Source organism: Podarcis muralis, chromosome 4 (assembly GCF_964188315.1).
Source record: "Podarcis muralis chromosome 4, rPodMur119.hap1.1, whole genome shotgun sequence".
NCBI classification, from domain to species: domain Eukaryota; kingdom Metazoa; phylum Chordata; class Lepidosauria; order Squamata; family Lacertidae; genus Podarcis; species Podarcis muralis.
The window spans coordinates 33,532,316-33,550,776 of record NC_135658.1 but is presented as its reverse complement, the minus strand read 5'-3'; the positions used below and the strand labels follow the sequence as shown (position 1 = coordinate 33,550,776).

Genomic DNA, 18,461 nt, shown 5'->3' with positions numbered 1-18,461 from the left:
CAGTGTTGGGGGAAACAGGGTAATTGGGCTGACTGAGGCTTTGCCACGTCCAAAGCCCCTTTGTTTTCTCCGACATGCCCTCAGAAGGTATCCTATGCTACCTTTGTAGCTGGTATAGCGAATTACCGCATTTCCCCGTGTAAAAGACTTGGTTTCCCCCCCTAATAAATGATGTCAAAAATTAGGGGGCATCTTATACACGGATAGTGCCGAGGCCATTTTCTTAAATCTGAGTCCCCCCAAATAGGGGGCATCTTATACATGGGGGCATCTTATAGACGGAAAAATACAGTATTTCACACTGTAACCAATGAGAAGGGAAAAGAAAAGGTACTTCTCAATCTGCCCATAGGAAAACAGTAGGGCAATAGATATGGTGATTGCTCTTCCAGTGCATCTGCCCTTCTCCCACTCCCACAATTCGTTGCTAGAAGTTGTCTTATAAAAGTATTTTTGAGCAACTTGTGGTAGTCCTGTCCTCCGCGCCCCCCCAGATTTGAAAGGGAAGCAGAAATCTATTTATCTATTTTCTGCTGCGCATCATGCGCTGTATATGAACACTTAATGAGCTTACAAATTTGTATGGGAAATGAAAAACAACAACAATGGAATCTTGACATTGTCCTTGATAGATTAAATCTTGTTCTGATTATTGTGGCTGTGTATGCAATTTGAGTTGAGATGGGTGGGAATACTTCACTTCAAGGCATGCTGATCGTTCCCATATAATTAATTTGAAATCCAGATTTTTTTGCTCGACACATTTCAGACTGCTAATTCTGTTATGATATGTAATACCCGTATCTGCTTTCACTCCCACATTTCCCTGGCATTTGAAATCTCTGAAGTTTTGTTAACGACAGATCTGAAGTACTCTCATTATCTTAAAAATATATCAACATTCTGTTCGGCACATAATTCTAATTTAGTATTCACAAAGTTTCAGCACTAAGCAAAATGTGGTAACAATTACTTTACTTCAGTAACTACTGCAATAATTAATATTTATATAACATTTCCCCCCACACCCACTCAAGGTGCTTCATACATATTTATAATAAATATATAATGGAAAGTTTAAAAAGCAGAGCTGCTGTTAACCCTTTTAATTTCAATAGGTTTTGCATGGGAACTCTGTGCATGCTCCATTGAAATGAACAGATTTCACGGCAGCGGTGCTTGGTGCGTTTTATGCAGACATCCAAAAACCTGTTTTATAGAACCTGTTACGGAGAATGCATATTTTGGGGCCTATGTGTTCAAGAGTTCTTTCTGCTGTTCTTTTTTTGTTATCAGGAAATTGTGAATAGTAGTCCTAATACAATTTTAACTATAAAAGGTAAAGTTAAAGGTACCCCTGCCCGTATGGGCCAGTCTTGCCAGACTCTAGGGTTGTGCGCTCATCTCACTCTATAGGCCGGGAGCCAGCGCTGTCCGCAGACACTTCCGGGTCATGTGGCCAGCGTGACAAGCTGCATCTGGCGAGCCAGTGCAGCACACGGAACGCCGTTTACCTTCCCGCTGGTAAGCGGTCCCTATTTATCTACTTGCACCCGGGTGTGCTTTCGAACTGCTAGGTTGGCAGGCGCTGGGACCGAGCAACGGGAGCGCACCCCGCCGCGGGGATTCGAACCGCCAACCATGTGATCGGCAAGTCCTAGGCGCTGAGGTTTTACCCACAGCGCCACCCGCGTCCCTAATTTTAACTATAGCACCTTGTAAAATAAACATGATGGACTATGTGGATGCTCTCTTTCCCTAGGGCCCTGAGTTAGAGGAATTGCACTGTGATAAACAGGACAGGAGGAGTTCCCTGCTTCCTTCAGAAAGGAAGCCAGCTGATGTAGCACAACGCAAATTCTCAATACAGTCACCGGATCTAAATGAGAACTTCGCTCAAGAGAAGAGCAGTGCGTCAGAAAGCGACAAAGAAGGTAAATCGTTTCCATTTCATAAACAAAGTCCTTAAAACCTGGTCGCAGGAAGGGACAGCTAAAGTAAACAAAGGGTAATGTGGAAGCATGAAATCGATGGGTCTGCTGTACATTTACGCCATTTATTTCCAGCATAGGTAGTTGTTGATAGGCGGGCCAGTCCTGTGACCCGACTATGATAGCAATTGCAACTCTGCTGCTTGCATCAGATAATGTCATCGAAGTCTTATGCACTCAAAGAAGCATTGATGAAAGCACAAAAACTGCATTTAAAAACAAAGGTAGAGTAGCACTACCAACAACCATTCCACTATTGTCCCTGTCTGCTGTATTACTAACCATGATGTTGGCTTCTGATGATGCCCTCACATTACTCATTCATCATTTCATTTGTACGCCACCTTTCCATTCCAAACTGTGCTCAAGTTGGCTTGCAACATAAAAAAATTGCATAATTACAAACTTAAGAAAGCCATTAAGTCCAGTTGCAGACGACTCTGGGGTTGCGGCGCTCATCTTGCTTTTCAGGCCGAGGGAGACGGCATTTGTCTGCAGACAGTTTTTCTGGGTCATGTGGCCAGCATGACTAAGCTGCTTCTGGCGCAATGGAACATTGAAACCAGAGCAGAGCACGGAAACACTGTTTACCTTCCCGCCAGAGCAGTACCTATTTATCTACTTGCCTTTTTTGGGGTACTTTTGAACTGCTAGGTTGGCAGGAGCTGGGACTGAGCAATAGGAGCTCACCCCGATGCAGGGATTCGAACCGCTGACCTCCTGATTGGCAAGCCTGAGAGGCTCAGTGGCTCAGACCACAGCGCCACCCATGTCCCATTAACAAAAGTAGTCATGGGCAATAAATAAAACACATCAGAAAGTTTTGCCAGTCTCGACAGTGGAAGAAGACTGGAAGAAATTTAAAATTTACCTTAAAAATTGTTGTAAAATTGAAGTGTAATGAGATGTTAAGGTGTTAAGAAATAGAAAATTGCAGCTGTAAACAATAAGTTAAGGAAATTAGAATGAAAGTGAATTAATTAATCAGTTGGAGGGTTGCTGAAGAAAGGCAGAAACAAGGATGCAGAAAAGGGGAGGTATGGGGAAGTCCGGGAAGCAAGGTGTAGGAAGATAAGATTACGAAAGTATACATGTTTATATGTTTGTATGTTTTGTTTGTTTTGTTTGATTGTTTGTTTTTATTATATGCTTGGAAAATTAATAATTTTTTTTTTTTTTTAAAGAAAGTTTTGCCAGTCTCATTGCATTCACACCAGTCTTCCCCAACCTGATGGCCTCCAGACGTTTTGGACTGCAACTCCTATCATCCTTGACCATCGTCCATGTTGGCTGGGAGGTGTAGTTCCGAAAACTGGAGAGCACAAGTTTGGGAAAGGCTGATCCACATAACCCTCCCAACTCCTATAAATTTGATTTACTGTGTTGCTTGGCTATATTGACATAAAAAGTGAGACTGGCAAAGACTGAAATGTCTTGTTTCAATATTGCATTTTGCAAATGGTACATCTGTCACTTAACAGTATTAGTTGCCACAGAAATCTGTTGCTTTGGAATATGGACAGTTTATTTTTAACGTAGATAAGATTTGTGTTGCACAGGCAGGAAGGGGGTTTTTTTGTTAGTACTTCTGATTATTTTTCAAAAATGTTTGAATGATCTCTGAACTAAAATGAATATACAGCGGTGCCCAAGATACGCACACCTCTGGTTGCATATCCTTCAGGATGCGAACCCGGCAAACCCGGAAGTATTTTTCTGGGTCTCATTGCATGCGCAGAAGTGCTCTACATGCCACGCGCATGTGCAGAAGTGGCACCCCCGGTTGCAAATTCCTCGGGATCCAACCAGAGCTCCGGAACGGATCCCGTGCACAACCAGAGGTACCACTGTATTCTAAATGTAAGAGGTGTTCAGTTTTAGCTTTCACTTCATTTTCACAGCCATCCCTCTATATACAGCTACAGTTTGGCAGTTTCTTATGTCCTCAGTCTGATGTTGGACAGAGGCATTCAAGGCTGGGCTGTCTTTGCTTCATTTTGTTCAGTCTGTGGCTTCTTCCTTCAGGACACTTCCTTCAGGAGTGTTGCTGAGAAACTTTGTCTTGACCATGTGGTTGGGAGCAATTAAGTAAATAACCTGAAGATGAAGGTGCTGTGTTTGGCCTAAGATGAGATGGTTATATTTCTAGTTACCATGTGCAAGGATTAGCTTTTTGTGTGCCCAGAAAAGTAAGTGCCACTTAGTTTTGACATTCCCAAAGCAGAATTCTGCACATTCAGGCAGGTGTGTATGACTGATTAGCCCATACTGGGGGTAAAGGGACTGAAAGGCTACCTTGCATTTCAACAGTCATGCAAGTTAGTTTCCAAAAAAATACTAGGAAAAGCTTTTAAATATAGCTACGAAACACTCACCCCCAGTTAGCTGAAATGAAGGGTTGTATGCAATGGTGTCTCTTTGCTGAATGAAAGGCACTTTGATCAAACAGAAGCTGCCATCAACAAAACAGCAAGGCAGTTTTTGCTAATTTGCCTTTCAGTCTGCTCTGGAGAACCCTTCAGAACAGCATGGGAGGTGGTGCAGGGAAAGGGAGAATCAACAAAATCCACCATTCCCATTCTATTGATGAAAGCCTCTGCTAAATCAAAGAGCCTTCTGCCAATGAAGACCATTTGATGCAATCCATATTGTGTCATCCACTGAAGGGTTATTAGTGAATACTGTTTTTTTCCTACACGAGTGCCCATTGACAGGGGTCACGGGGATATAGGAATGCAGTGAATGTGCACAGGCTCAGTGTGTTCCCCGGGGGCCATTATATAGGTCTCCTTTCTGCAAGCAGCTGAGCTTTTCATAAGGGTAAGCATTTTTTTAAAAAAATGTGTAACCAAAACAGCAACAACCACCCAAGGAATATTATTTGCAAGATAAACACTGAACCTTGTCAGGAAACATTTCCTTACCTTGTGGTTTGTTCCTTTTCATTTCTATACTGTAACACACCTCTCTGGCAGTGTGAGCAACTGCACAGAGCGAGTAATTGCTTGTGATTAGTGGGCTAAGAGGCATATCTCTATATTACAGTCTCCAGTGACATGTGCACCTTGTCATTATGAATGGATTGACATTCTGTGCCTTAGTACTTTTAAGTTTAATTTCCTGATTTTGATTACAGCACAAAAGTGTTCTTGCCCCGTTCTTTGCTAGTTTGAATAGATATACTTTTTTAGATTCTAAATGCAGTGAGCATGATTCTGTAGCAGCCAGAACTGTAGATCATGTGGAAAATAAAACACTTTTCATTGTAGTCACTTGCATTTATTATGTGGGTCGATGTTTGCCTCTAATTACCATGCCTGGATATTTTAGGATATTGCAGTACTTGTCTATTGTTAGTATAGAGAACATTGCACCATCTCAGATTCCTCTCTGTGGTATTTGCTTTCAGCAGTCATTACTATATGGACTCCACTGCACAAGCGCCACATCTCAGTTTTGTACTGTAGTCCTGATTTCTCTCAGTACTGAGAACAAGATGAAGGATACTCTTGCTCTTCTTTTCTTTTCTCCCCTCATCACCAAAATATGTTAGGTCTGACTTACTTTTACTTTACTTTTGGAGAATGAGAATCAATTCAGTAATTATTTATTCACTCTTAAATATTAGACACAGTGCTGCTATCATGCCATTGCCTATATTCCCCCACACAGTGTGTGTGTGTGTGTGTGTGTGTGTGTGTGAGAGAGAGAGAGAGAGAGAGAGAGAGAGAGAGAGAGAGAAATTATGGTAGCTGTCATAATCTTTTCCCACATCAAATCATCGAAAACAATACAAAACATATAAAACATAAACAATGTAATTGTAATAATAACATCCTTTTTTTTAAAAAACCCAAATATATCACGGCCAGCCATATCAGTATAAGATTATAAAGAAGGCTACTGCCTAAAAGCAATACTTTATAATAATAATAATAAAGTTTTAAGAGTCCATCTGAACACTACCAAGGAGTGGTATATCTCAGGGAAGGGAGTTTCATAGCGAAGGAGCCGTTGCAGAAAAAGTCCTGCCCCCTGTCCCTGTCAGCTTAAGCTTTCTTCCTGGTGGGCAAATGAGGCAAGCCCTTGTAGCTGTTCTCAAATCCCTGGCAGGTTCATATGGATTTAGGCAGCCCTTTAAGTAGCTTGATTCCATATACACTATTGCTGAGGGCATTAAAGGTAATTCACAGTACTTTTGAGCCTAATTTCTCTCTGTCTCTGTCTCTCTCTCCCCCGCCAAGCTGAACTGGCAGACATAAACCTAACAGAGAACAGAGAGTAGCAATCCTCTTGCTGTTTAGCACAAGAGTCAGTTACCAGGTGTCATTCTCTCAAAGTCTTGAGCCTTGGTGTAAGATGAAGGAAATGCTTCTTTAACGTTTGGCATCATGTGTTGACATTCCTGCTTGTACAGCTTCATCGGGTGCATTTAAGCTTTATCTGTTCATGTACGACTCTTCTTATGTTCTTAGTAAGATAGCAGATTGTCTCACAAGTCTACTCTAGAGACAATTTACTGTTCTAGAGTGGTGTACTAAATTTGAATTTTGCAAGAAATGTTTGTTTTCCTTTGGGTATGTTTTACTGTGTTTTGCCACCTGTTTGCCTAACCTCTACTTTGTACACTTCCCCTCCCACAGATGAGGAAACATTCCCTGAGAGCGACCTCCATGGAAAACTCTTTATTAATCGGGTTTTCCGCATTGGTGCAGATAGGCTGTTTGAAATGCTTTTCACTAATTCCCATTTCATGCAAAGATATTTCAGTACCAGAAACATAACAGGTAATTTCCTTTTAAAATTTACATTGAAATAACTTTATATCCTTTCATGGAAAAATCAGTTTGTTTATTGGGGACCAATAGGGTTGCCATGTTGTTGAGGTTTCCAGACGTATGGCAACCCTTGGGACCAACACACTGTGATCTGAAACCACAATTTGATGCTGGTTATTCTTATGATAGTTTTCTCCATAAATTAAACACCTAGAATTCCTCTCCTTTCTTGAGAGCTTTTCCCACTGTAGATGCTCCTTCTTTGCAAGCAGATTCACCTTTTTCAAGAAGCAGTGGCGTATTTTTGCCTGTATCCCCTTCAACTGATTCATGAGTTTCTTGTCCTCTTGGGCTGCTACCAACGATGACAAATTAGGTCACTTCTTCTCCCTTTGTAACATGTAGTAAAACCTACTTCTTTCATATTGCTGTGTTTCCCTACCCCCACTCTGCATAAGTGGCCACCACTGGGGAGAACAGAGAAATGTGCAACAAAATGATGTCAAGAAACAGAAAAGTCTTACTTTAAATTACAGAGGGTTGGGTTAGGGAGAGACCTTGACATAGGCCATCATTATTGACAGTAGATCCAAGCTCCTTATAATGTGTAGTTCTATAGTTAGGTAAAGGTAAAGGGACCCCTGACCATTAGGTCCAGTCATGACCGACTCTGGGGTTGCGGCGCTCATCTTGCTTTATTGGCCGAGGGAGCCGGTGTACAGCTTCCAGGTCATGTGGCCAGCATGACTAAGCCGCTTCTGGCGAACCAGAGCAGTGCACGGAAATGCCGTTTACCTTCCTGCCAGAGTGGTACCTATTTATCTACTTGCACTTTGACATGCTTTTGAACTGCTAGGTTGGCAGGAGCAGGGACCGAGCAACGGGAGCTCACCCCATCACAGGCATTCGAACTGCCGACCTTCTGATCAGCAAGTCCTAGGCTTTGTGGTTTAACCCACAGCGCCACCCGTGTCCCAGTTTTATAGTTAGATGGATACATATTGCAACCAGTGACCAAAAACTCATTATTGTTTATCAGAAATGACTATATCTTGATGGCTGCATATTTTAACTCGTTTTACACACATGGAGATGCAAGGCGTGAGACAAGTTACCTATGATTCCTGGGTAGTTTTGTTTCCTCCAGTCACTTTCAACAAGTTAAAGATTATGATGATATGTGTAAATGGCTAGACATGATTGATTACATGTTTTGGGTCTAGATGCTGTAACAACCCCTTGGAACAGAGACATTGGAGGCAATCAATTGAGGACCATGACTTACACTATTGGGCTCAACAATCCACTTGTTGGAAAATTCACAACTGCAACAGAAAAGCAGGTACAAAACTCTGTTGGGGGTTATTAGTTTATGCCAAGTATGGAAGTTGCCTAAAACACCAAGTTTGTAAAGGTGTGGGATCCTATAGCAACGGCCAAACGGGCAAAGTAGGTAAGAACAAGAGGAAAGCTTAATAATGGATCCATTTTATTGACAAGTGAGCATGTTTTATTGAATTTTGTAGATTCCAGTTAGTATTGCCATATCTTTGTTTCAAAATGAAGTAAAGGGTAATAATGAAATACCTCAATAATCAAATTAAGAATACCTGTTTAATAGTTTATTTTGAAATAGATTATCTTTTATGTTTATCTCAGCCTATATATTGACTGGGATTGTACGTAATACTAAGATAGACCATGTGTATGAATGAATGAGTGTGCAGGTACTCACAGCAAAAATCATGGACACATGAATTCTCTCCATTCCTGCTACTGCTGTGCTTCCCAGGGGTAAACCATGGTTTGGCTTAGCATTAGATTTAAACCTGGGCTTATGGTTTGTCTCGCTTCAGACAAACCATGAGCTGTAGACAAGGTATGTTCTTGGCTTACTGCTCATGGTTTGTCTGGGAGAGACAAACATTGGTTCTGACATAAGGCTAAGCTACTTATTTGTACTTAGCCATGGTTTGTCTTAGTCAGGCATAGGCAAACTCAGCCCTCCAGATGTTTTGGGACTACAACTCCCATCATCCCTAGCTAACAGGACCAGTGGTCAGGGATGATGGAAGTTGTAGTCCCTAAACATCTGGAGGGCTGAGTTTGCCTATGCCTGGTCTTAGTGTTGCATGCAAAGCAAGCCATTGTGCGATGACATTTTAAGCATGCTTTTGTTTCAGCTGTTTTACGTTTATTGCAATATGGTGAGGGGGAAAATGTTTTTGCATGCATAAAATCATTATTTCAGTTATTTTTTAACTATAATCTTAAAAAACCTTCTTTATTTTTTCTAATAGGTCCTGCATAAACGGAGCCACAAAGATCATTGCTATCGGATAGACACGGAGGTGGTGACACACGATGTACCTTACCACGATTACTTCTACACCGTGTATAGTTATTGTATTGTTCGCATGTCCAGCCAGAAGTGCAGACTACGGTGAGGCATTTTGCACTGTTAAATGGGGAAACTGGAGGCAGTCAAAAACGACTGCACTCAGTATGGTAAACCTGGTTCTTCTGCACAAATTTCTTTTGCACAAATTCTCTTCCCTGTTTACTTTGGTAGTTGGGAAACGATCTGTTGACAGAAACAGGCGTTTACTTGTTTCTTTGCTTCTATTTTTGCCAGGGGATTGAACATACCTATAAACATGTGTTGTGAGCTTTCTCCAACTGCCTTTTCAGTAGAGTTCATCATCAAGTTACAGCTGGCAGTGTAATCTATAATAGCCTTTTAAAGCCAGTGTGTGTGTGCACTCGAAAGTACAGTACTGTGTTCAGCATAGACCAAGTCTTCTATGCATTTCCTCCTTTTGGCTACCGGCATGGGTGAAGAAGGTGTTACCTAGTGACCCTGCCTTTGCCTCATGTACACAGCTTGCTGTTTTGAGCTGCAAAGACTGACAGAATTGCTCTCATAGTGGGTGGGAAAGCATGCCTCTGTCCTTAATGTTCCTTGTATTGCAGTCAGTTGCTAACCTTATTATTCTTTTTGCTGCAGGATCTCCTCAGATGTGAAGTACAGAAAGCAACCATGGGGGCTTGTCAAGAATATAATAGAGAAAAACACATGGGGTGGGATAGGAGAAAACTTTAAGCAACTTGGTAAGTGCCGTGTCTCCTCCTTGCTAATGATTCCAAATTGCATTCATAACTGTGATGTTTGATAGCACTGCATAGTTCTACATGGTGGTGCGATTTGCAGGATTTTCACAAGAATTATGCTTTAGAACAGCCTTCCCAGCTTTTAGAAACAGTTTAAAGACTGTTTCTTAACTTTATTTATTACCTTTTGGTAGCCTTCCAGCAGATGTGTCTGCTCTTGAACACTGCTTATGCAATCATGTTGGGGTGACCCATCGAGTACCTTCAAGAATGAAGCATCAAAACTTGGCATTAAGCTGCTCATTTGTTTTTCATAGTATATCTACATCACGTCATTAGAACACTGTTATTTCACTTTTAACCAACTGTTTGTGATAACCTGGAAGTAGGGCAGTAGCAGAACCTTATTTAGGCTCTGATAAATTATTTCCCATGTACCACAGTAAAGCATTACTTGTTGCAGGTAGACTAGCCTGCTCATTTTTATGTGTACAGTGGTACCTCTGGATGCAAACGGGATCCGTTCCGGAGCCCCGTTCTTATCCTGAAGTTAACCCAACCCACGTGTGTGCAGGTCGTGATTCACCGCGCGTGACGTCATTTTGAGCATCTGCGCATGCGCGAGCAGCAAAACCTGGAAGTAACGTGCTCCATTACTTCCAGGTTGCTGTGGAGCGTAACCTAAAAACGCTCAACCTGAAGCACATTTAACCCGAGGGACACGGGTGGCGCTGTGGGTTAAACCACAGAGCCTAGGACTTGCCGATCAGAAGGTCGGCAGTTTGAATCCCCACGACGGGGTGAGCTCCCGTTGCTCGGCCCCTGCTCCTGCCAACCTAGCAGTTCGAAAGCACGTCAAAGTGCAAGTAGATAAAAAGGTACCGCTCCGGCGGGAAGGTAAAGGGTGTTTCCATGCGCTGCTTTGATTCGCCAGAAGCGGCTTAGTCATGCTGACCACATGACCCGGAAGCTGTACGCTGGCTCCCTTGGCCAATAAAGCGTGATGAGCGCTGCAACCCCAGAGTCGGCCACGACTGGACCTAATGGTCAGGGGTCCCTTTTTATGACTGTACTAATAAACTGCCTTGTGAATGCAGCCTTACTCACTGTTGGTTTCCCCACTCCCTTTTTAAATAAGGCCAGCACCTGATACTGTTTTACTGGTTTGTCTCTCCACGTGACTTCTTGAATGTAACATTTGGGTTTCCCAGTGCATCATATGTTTCCTCCCCCCCCCCCACTCCAGTCAAAAGCCACCTTTTACATATCCTGGAAAATGTCAGTATAGAGTGTTGTGAATTTCTGAGTTAAAATAAAACGAAAACTGAGTAAGAAATAGGATGTTGTTCCATTACAGAATCAGAATTGCTAATGGAAGAATATGAAATAAACAAAGCTGTAGAGGATCCAGTGAAACTTGGTGTTTTGAGGAGGAGGAGGTGGACTTTACAAAGGAATGTGGGAGAGATACTTCCTAAACGTTCTTCACAGTACTCTTCGGGGGAGACAGGTGCACCTTCCCGTGGTGATGGAGGTGGGTACTACAAGTAGGAGTATTTGTTTTGACCATTAACTTAAGCCAAAGGAATCTCAGGGATGTGCTCACATGAGAGCCATGCGTTATATAGCACCTCTGCATAGCTCATTCAGTTTCATTGCCTCTCCAAATATGGCATCTCTGAGGTACATGCAGGCCGGAACAGTCAACACAAGGGTGGTGGTGTTGCAGCTCACACACAGCTCCTATGCAAAGTTGTGCCTTTTCCCGCAGGTACTGTCTCCAATGCTTCCAGGTTCAGTGCTATAGTGCTGAAGTGTCGGTGTAAGAAGTGGCTGCACAGAGATGCCTTTGGAATTTTTATTATTTTTTGAAATAATTTTTATTTGGTTTTACAAATGTAAAATTATAACAATACAAAATGCATATCCATATTTGGAAATTCCTCCGAAACTCTGTACTTCCCACCTTCCCCGCCGTGGGTCCTATTGTCTATCTTTTCAACTGCATATTATTCAGTAATCCATATTTTAAGTCGTTCCATTTTGTCCATAATATTTGCTACATCACAAGTGTTATTGCAATCCTGTTTTCATCTGCTTACAGTGGTCTCCCAGATAGGTTACAAATTTTCCCCATTCTTTATTAAAGTTTTGGTCTTCTTGCTTCCTGAGCTTTCCAGTCAGTTTTGCCATTTTGGCATATTCCAAACAGCTTAATTTGCCATTCTTCCCTGGTAGAGATTTTGTCTTCTTTCCATCTCTGGGCTAATAACATTCATGCAGCTGTCACTGTATACATAAAAAGTATTTTCTGGTCCTTTGGGATATTGGTACCTACAATTCCTAATAGAAAAGCTTCTGGTTTTTTTTTAAATAAAAGTTATTTTAAACATTATTTTTCAGTTCATTATATATCATTTCCCAGAATGCTTTTATTACCTTACACGCCCACCACATATGATAAAAGGTGCCTTCTTTTTCTTTTGGAAATTTCTTTAAGACTAGCTACTCATTTTTACAAAGCATCCTATTGGTAAATACAGTGTATTTTATTTTACTTTGCAAAGAATTTGGTTCACATTTCAGAACGTCTCAGATTCATTAGTCTTCAGCTACTTAATGTGTACTTACAGCTGCCTTGTAGGATCTGTGCAAAATATGCAGATTTCAGGACAGGGGCGATTGGACCAGCTTTTTTTCTTCTTTGCAGTTTGCACAACAGTGTATTTGAGATTTATCTTCCAAATGTCATTCACAAGACACTACTGAATGACTTTCATTATTTATGCCTATGTATGTGTTAGTGTTTTACTTCCATCTTCTTACCATCTAAACCTTCTTCTGAAATCAGACTTAGTTTCATTTAATTTCTGGAATATTGAAACTCATCTTGTTGCACAATTGCCCTTTCAAAATTCCATATGCTATTCAATTGCATATGATCATGTACTGGCTGATTTAGAAGATAAATGACTATTTTGAGGAACATATGGCCCAGTTTAGTGTTCCAAGAAGGGTGAATGAACTAAACGAAGCAACTTTAAATGAGTCTAAACTGCTAATGCATAGCTTCATTCAAGGAAAGATAATACAGAGAAAAACAATACAGAGTGTGCTGCAGAAACCTTAAAACTCTTTGATCCCTTTCATTATTTTAGTAGTTTTAAGCTGCCTCCTAGATTTTTTAATCAGTCCACTCACTGGTGCTCTAGCCTTTCAGATGAGAGTGTTTGTGTCAATACATACACTGCAATTATAATGCATACTTGCATGCCAGAACACGAAATGTGAATTTAAAAAAAGGTTTTACTCAGTGTTATACTAAGTGATGTGGGGAGGGGGTGGCCAATTCAGTTTCAGGGAAAATGTATACACTCTTAACTTTAATAGCATCCCTTACCCTTAGTGGCTACAAAAAATCTTGTACTCAAATATTTGTCAAGATAATGGCTATTTGTTTTAATGGCCATGGGGATGAACGAAAATGAGCTCATGAAGTGTAGTAGAAACTGGTGATCAAGAAAACCTAAGTTGACAAGTGAAAGAGAGCATTCAGTGCTGATGTCATTCTATAAGTCTAGTGTGCGCTTCATACCTCACCTTATCTTTAGGATGGCAATCAGATGATAAGTCCAACTGCTAATGTCATGGGTGTGTTCTGATCTAATGCCTAACCTAGTTTGTTACCCCGGTTTGTATGCAAGCACCAGCCCTAGTTTGCCTGTTTGGACAAAAAAGGCCAATTATGGTTTGCTGCAAATAACAAAAAGGAGGAGGAGATATTGGTGTGCAAGTGAGGAGGAGTATGTTGACCAGCCAGAGGCTTACCAGCACTAGTTGTAGAACTCCAAAGTATAGAAATATCCTATGTGGGTATCACATAATTTCCTGGTTCTGATTTGTGAAAACTAGTTGAGTGTGTTGCCTATGGAATTTATCTTTGGTCATACATTTCTTTCTGTAGCTGATGCATGTTTTACTTTTCCTGGTCTCCACATGCATTAGGATATATTGGAATGCTGCTTGGGATGATTAGATGGTTTTTCTTAGTCAGTGTCCTAAAGTAGCTTCCCTTACTGCCACCTCTGTTAGCGAATTGTGCACCTGTGTGGTATCAGAATTGTGTGTAGGTCTCATCAGCTGTAACTTGTGGCAGAGGTTGCACAGGGGCTTCATGGTGTAACCATGACAGAGAAAAACCATCTTACCAGGACGTAGGCTGGAATTGTGAGCAAAGGCAGGTAGAAAATTGGGCAGTGGACAGGCATGTGCACAAGGCGGAATCAATCTATATGTAGAAGCCATCATGGTAGAATCCTGAGATTAATGCAAGACTATTCTTACACTAAAAGTCTGCCTATTACATTGTAATGGTGGATGTTTCAGGCCCTTTACGACTCTGGAGGAGCTTCCATTGCAACAAGAATATCTGCCTACTGTACTTCTTGCTGTGCATGTCAAATAAACACACACTACGTTAAATTTGTATTTCGACTGCAAACATGAGCAGCATCTTTCAGTTCAGACAAGAACCAGAACTGCTCCACCATTGAGAAGGGGTGGGGGGAAGTCTTCAGAAAAGATGCACGTTCAGGTGAAGTTAATCTAGTTTAAGAAGATGGATACAGTAGGCTTAATAGTTGCTTTTCTTGCCTTATAGGACCAAAAAGGAATGCTACAAATAAGACCATCACCATCATAGTGGTAATGAGCATCTTGTAAGTACTTTTTTGGCATTTCGTTTGACTTTATTTTTCTTATGGCGAAACATATTGGGGAAAACATTTTTCCCTGGTGGCATTTGAGTGAATTTCATGGAGGTTGATTTTGCAGAAAGGAGCTTTCCTAAGCCATTGTCAAATTAATCCCAAGTTGCTCACATTTTTAACATGCAGGATACTGACATATAGGTGCAAGTGACGAATTGGCTTCAGAGGAAACATATCCTGGTCACATACACATAATCCTTTGCTGGTTTGGCAGGTGGAGACAGGGAGTCATCCTGACTCCCAGAATCTTTCTGTAAGAGTATAGGGCAGCCTTCCTCAACATGGTGCCCTCCAAATGGGGGAGGATTGCTTGGAGCTAGTCCAAAACCCATGGAAGACACTAGCTTGAGGAAAGCTGGATCAATGAAAGTCAGGGACCCTCTCCCATCCTCATGTTTTCATCCCAGTGTGTCTGCATGCAACTCCAGCCACCCCACCCCACCCCGCTAATGATTTTCACATATATTGTGACTGTATGTGCAGCAGGAATGGGGGAGAATTCAATTCAGTTCGCATTTAGATCGGAATCTCCCTAATCCATACCTTCTGAAACAATCTGAGAACTGAAACACAGTCATTCCTCAAACTTCTTCATATCTTACAGTACAGTTGTCCAGCTAAGTAACGGGTGCAAAAATGCAAATACTGGTGGGGGGGGGAGTGTGAATTAAAATGCATATATTCGTGAAAATGACATACAAATATGCAGTATGTTAAGGGAAAGTGCTCTGCAAAAATGTGAATATTAGCAAAAATGGTATATTAGTATAAAATGGTATATACAAACTTTCATGAGGGCCTTTTTTTGGTAAGAGTTCACAGACTGATGTGGAAATGTGGTGAACTGAATTTAAGACCTGAAAATGAGAACCCCAAATTGGCAGTTTCCTTAATCTGCAGTGGAATATCTCCACATTATTCATGTACTAAAGTTAGCATATCTAAAAGACTAATATTCTGTAAATGGGGACTGCAAAGCATTCCAAAAGCAGTTACCTTAGATTGAATTGCTAGATTGGCTAACTCCTCTGAGAATTCGACTTGCAGGAAACAGGGCAAATATCATAATTTTATAACCTGCCCTTCTTCAAGAAGGCTCAGGTTGGCGTAACAGGGTGGGGATATCCCATGTGATCCTGGCAACAACTTTGTGTGGTAGAAGATGAGAGCTTGTGGACTAGCCTTGGTCTAACTTAGCTTGAACAATGCCAACACTCTCTCATGCTAGCTCTCTTTTCAATACACATTTTAAAATGAGAATATTGTAATTTATTTTGCCCAGTGAAAAGTCTTAACCATCTTGCCAAGGTTGTCATGAAGATGATCTTTCCTCTCTAATCTTATATGCTTTCCCCTACTGGGGTTGTCTCTGTAGCAGGGGTGGGGAATTTGTGGTGTTGTACTACAGCTTCCATTGGCCCTGACCATTGGGCATAGTGGCTAGGGCTGATGGGATCTGGAGTCCAGCAGCCATCTGGAGGGCCACAGTTTCCCCATCCTTGCTGTTTAGCCTCTTAACTACTGTGATGCTATAAACATGAAACAGGAAAAGGGATAAAAACAGCCTGGTTTCTTTCTTTGCAGCTTGCTCCTACTGGTTTTGCTAAATGTGACGTTGTTCCTCAAACTGTCCAAGATTGAACATGCAGCTCAGTCGTTTTACCGTGTTCAGCTTCAGGAAGAAGGATCCGTAAAGTGAGTGGATTTCTCCCCACCCCACCCTCATGCTCAACTATGCCTCATTAGTCAAATATAAGATACCAAAACAAAACAAAGTATTGCTGACTTCACAATACAGAGCTGGTGTAGTTTAGAGCAGGGGTCAGCAAACTTTTTCAGCAGGGGGCCGGTCCACTGTCCCTCAGACCTTGTGCGGGGCCGGACTATATTTTTTTTTGGGGGGGGAAATGAACTAATTCCCACAAATAACCTAGAGATGCATTTTAAATAAAAGGACACATTCTACTCAGGTGAGAGTAGTTCAAAAGAGGCAAGAGCACCAGGCAGGCCCCACAAATAACCCAGAGATGCATTTTAAATAAAAGAACACATTCTACTCAGGTAAGCCATCCCCCCAACCGACTCTCCCCTCCCTTCTCCACAGCACCGGATGAGCGCCAGTGGCTGCTTACCTGTGTCTTGCAAGCGGCAGGGACTAGCAGCAGCGGGATGGTGCGAAGGGGCTCCAGAGAGGGGCTGGCAGCAACAAAGCCTGAACTGAGCCTGCTTACAATGGCGGCCACTTGAGTGCTAACGCTGCTGCTGCTGGCACCAACAAAGCCCAGCCTCCTTCCTCTCTGCTCTAGGCAGGGCAGGGAGAAGCCAGGAGGAGGGAGGGAGGAGGCGCCGCCAAACACATGCGTTGGCGCAGCCCGCACGATCAGATCCACACAGCGATTCATGGACCGTCTATGGGCCAGATCCAGAAGGCAACTGGGCCAGATCTGGCTCCCAGGCCTTAGTTTGCCTACCCAGAGGCTAAGAGGGCCAAGGAGCACCAACTTCAAATCTCACTTTAGACACCAATGCATTAGGTGGCTTTTGGGGAAGCTGCTCAGCCTTTGTTTTGTGACAGGAATGGGGGATATTTTTCAGTCCAAAGGCTACATTCTCTTATGGGGAATAGAGGCAAAAGTGGGTGGAGCAACAAATACAGTTCATACATTTGTACAGTAGGTAAATTCAGAGGTGTCTATAAACACCGTCCAGGCAATTAAGACATTATTACAATTCAATTCAAGGACACAGTGCAGCCTTGCAAGAGCACCTGAGGAGGGCAGGGGCGTAGCGTGGGAGTGGTGGCTGTCGGGGTGATTACCCTGGGTGCATTGGGGGGGGGGAGCGCTGCTCACACTGCCCTCCCTGAGCCAGCCCTGCAGTGTTTTGCAAGGCTGGGATCTGCTCGGAAAACATGTGCATAGATCATGGTAGTAATGTGTTAATTAGGCGAAAGCAAAGTAAAGAATGGGACTACATTCTTTAAGGACTGTAAGGCAGCTACTTATCCCTGCATTTTCTCTTCTCAGTTTAGCCTTTAATGTGGCATCAAGAGAAAAAACTCACCAGCAGGACAAAGATCAAGTCCAGCATGTGAAAGGAGTGCTGAGGGACTCCATAGCATTGCTTGAACAGGTGAGTGTTGCTGTTTCTATTATTTGGTCCCCGTACATGTGAAAACGAAACGTGGGATGTGTGAAAAGATGAGTGCTTTGCTAATAAAAGAATTAATAAATCACTTCCGTATTTGGATGCTGTGGCCTCAGGCTTTCAGGTATTAACTAGTGAGAATGGGATACAAAAAACTGATTGAGATTGCTTGAGAAAGAGAATATTAATATTCAAGAGCTTGAGATACTTCCAGGGCTGCTATGAATATTTAAGAACTAAGGAAGCTTTGAAGTTTAAGATTTGCCACAATGTATGTATGTGGCATGTGTGCTAATGAAATGGAACAATAGTAAATGTGACCAAGAGACAGTACTTCTTATTAAAAAGAACTTTCTTTGCATCCCAGTAAAACTTACAAAGGAAACATGTCTTTAAAAACTATATTATTTAAAGAACTGCAAGTTCTACTAAATGAAGCTCAACAACCTCTCACACACATTTGGTAAAAGGTAGATTAGAGAATGGGCTTAATTCTTTTATGTATGAAAGCAGAGATGAGAAAACCCATGCCACTCTGTTGCCTGTAGGTACTTCAGAGCAGATCCTGCTGCTGCTGCAATCATAGAATCTTAAAGTTAGAAAGGACCAACTGTAGTCCAACCCCCTGCAATGCAGGAATCTCAGCTAAAGCATCCATAACAGAT

General features: G+C 42.0%; 1 protein-coding gene across 4 annotated transcripts in view; it reads left to right on the top strand.

The window, feature by feature from the left end:
- GRAMD1C (GRAM domain containing 1C) overlaps positions 1-18,461 on the top strand; it is a 62,145-nt gene that overhangs the window by 41,155 nt on the left and 2,529 nt on the right. For 2 of the 4 annotated variants that reach the window (XM_077927160.1, XM_077927161.1), the window contains 10 exons: positions 1,417-1,524; positions 1,763-1,934; positions 6,635-6,778; positions 7,993-8,111; positions 9,070-9,212; positions 9,777-9,880; positions 11,238-11,414; positions 14,541-14,598; positions 16,234-16,344; positions 17,676-17,781. In XM_077927160.1, the coding sequence (XP_077783286.1) occupies positions 1,417-1,524; positions 1,763-1,934; positions 6,635-6,778; positions 7,993-8,111; positions 9,070-9,212; positions 9,777-9,880; positions 11,238-11,414; positions 14,541-14,598; positions 16,234-16,344; positions 17,676-17,781 (1,242 nt within the window). The remainder of the gene's footprint in view (positions 1-1,416; positions 1,525-1,762; positions 1,935-6,634; positions 6,779-7,992; positions 8,112-9,069; positions 9,213-9,776; positions 9,881-11,237; positions 11,415-14,540; positions 14,599-16,233; positions 16,345-17,675; positions 17,782-18,461) is intronic. The other 2 variants (XM_028726557.2, XM_028726558.2) reach the window with 1 other exon arrangement.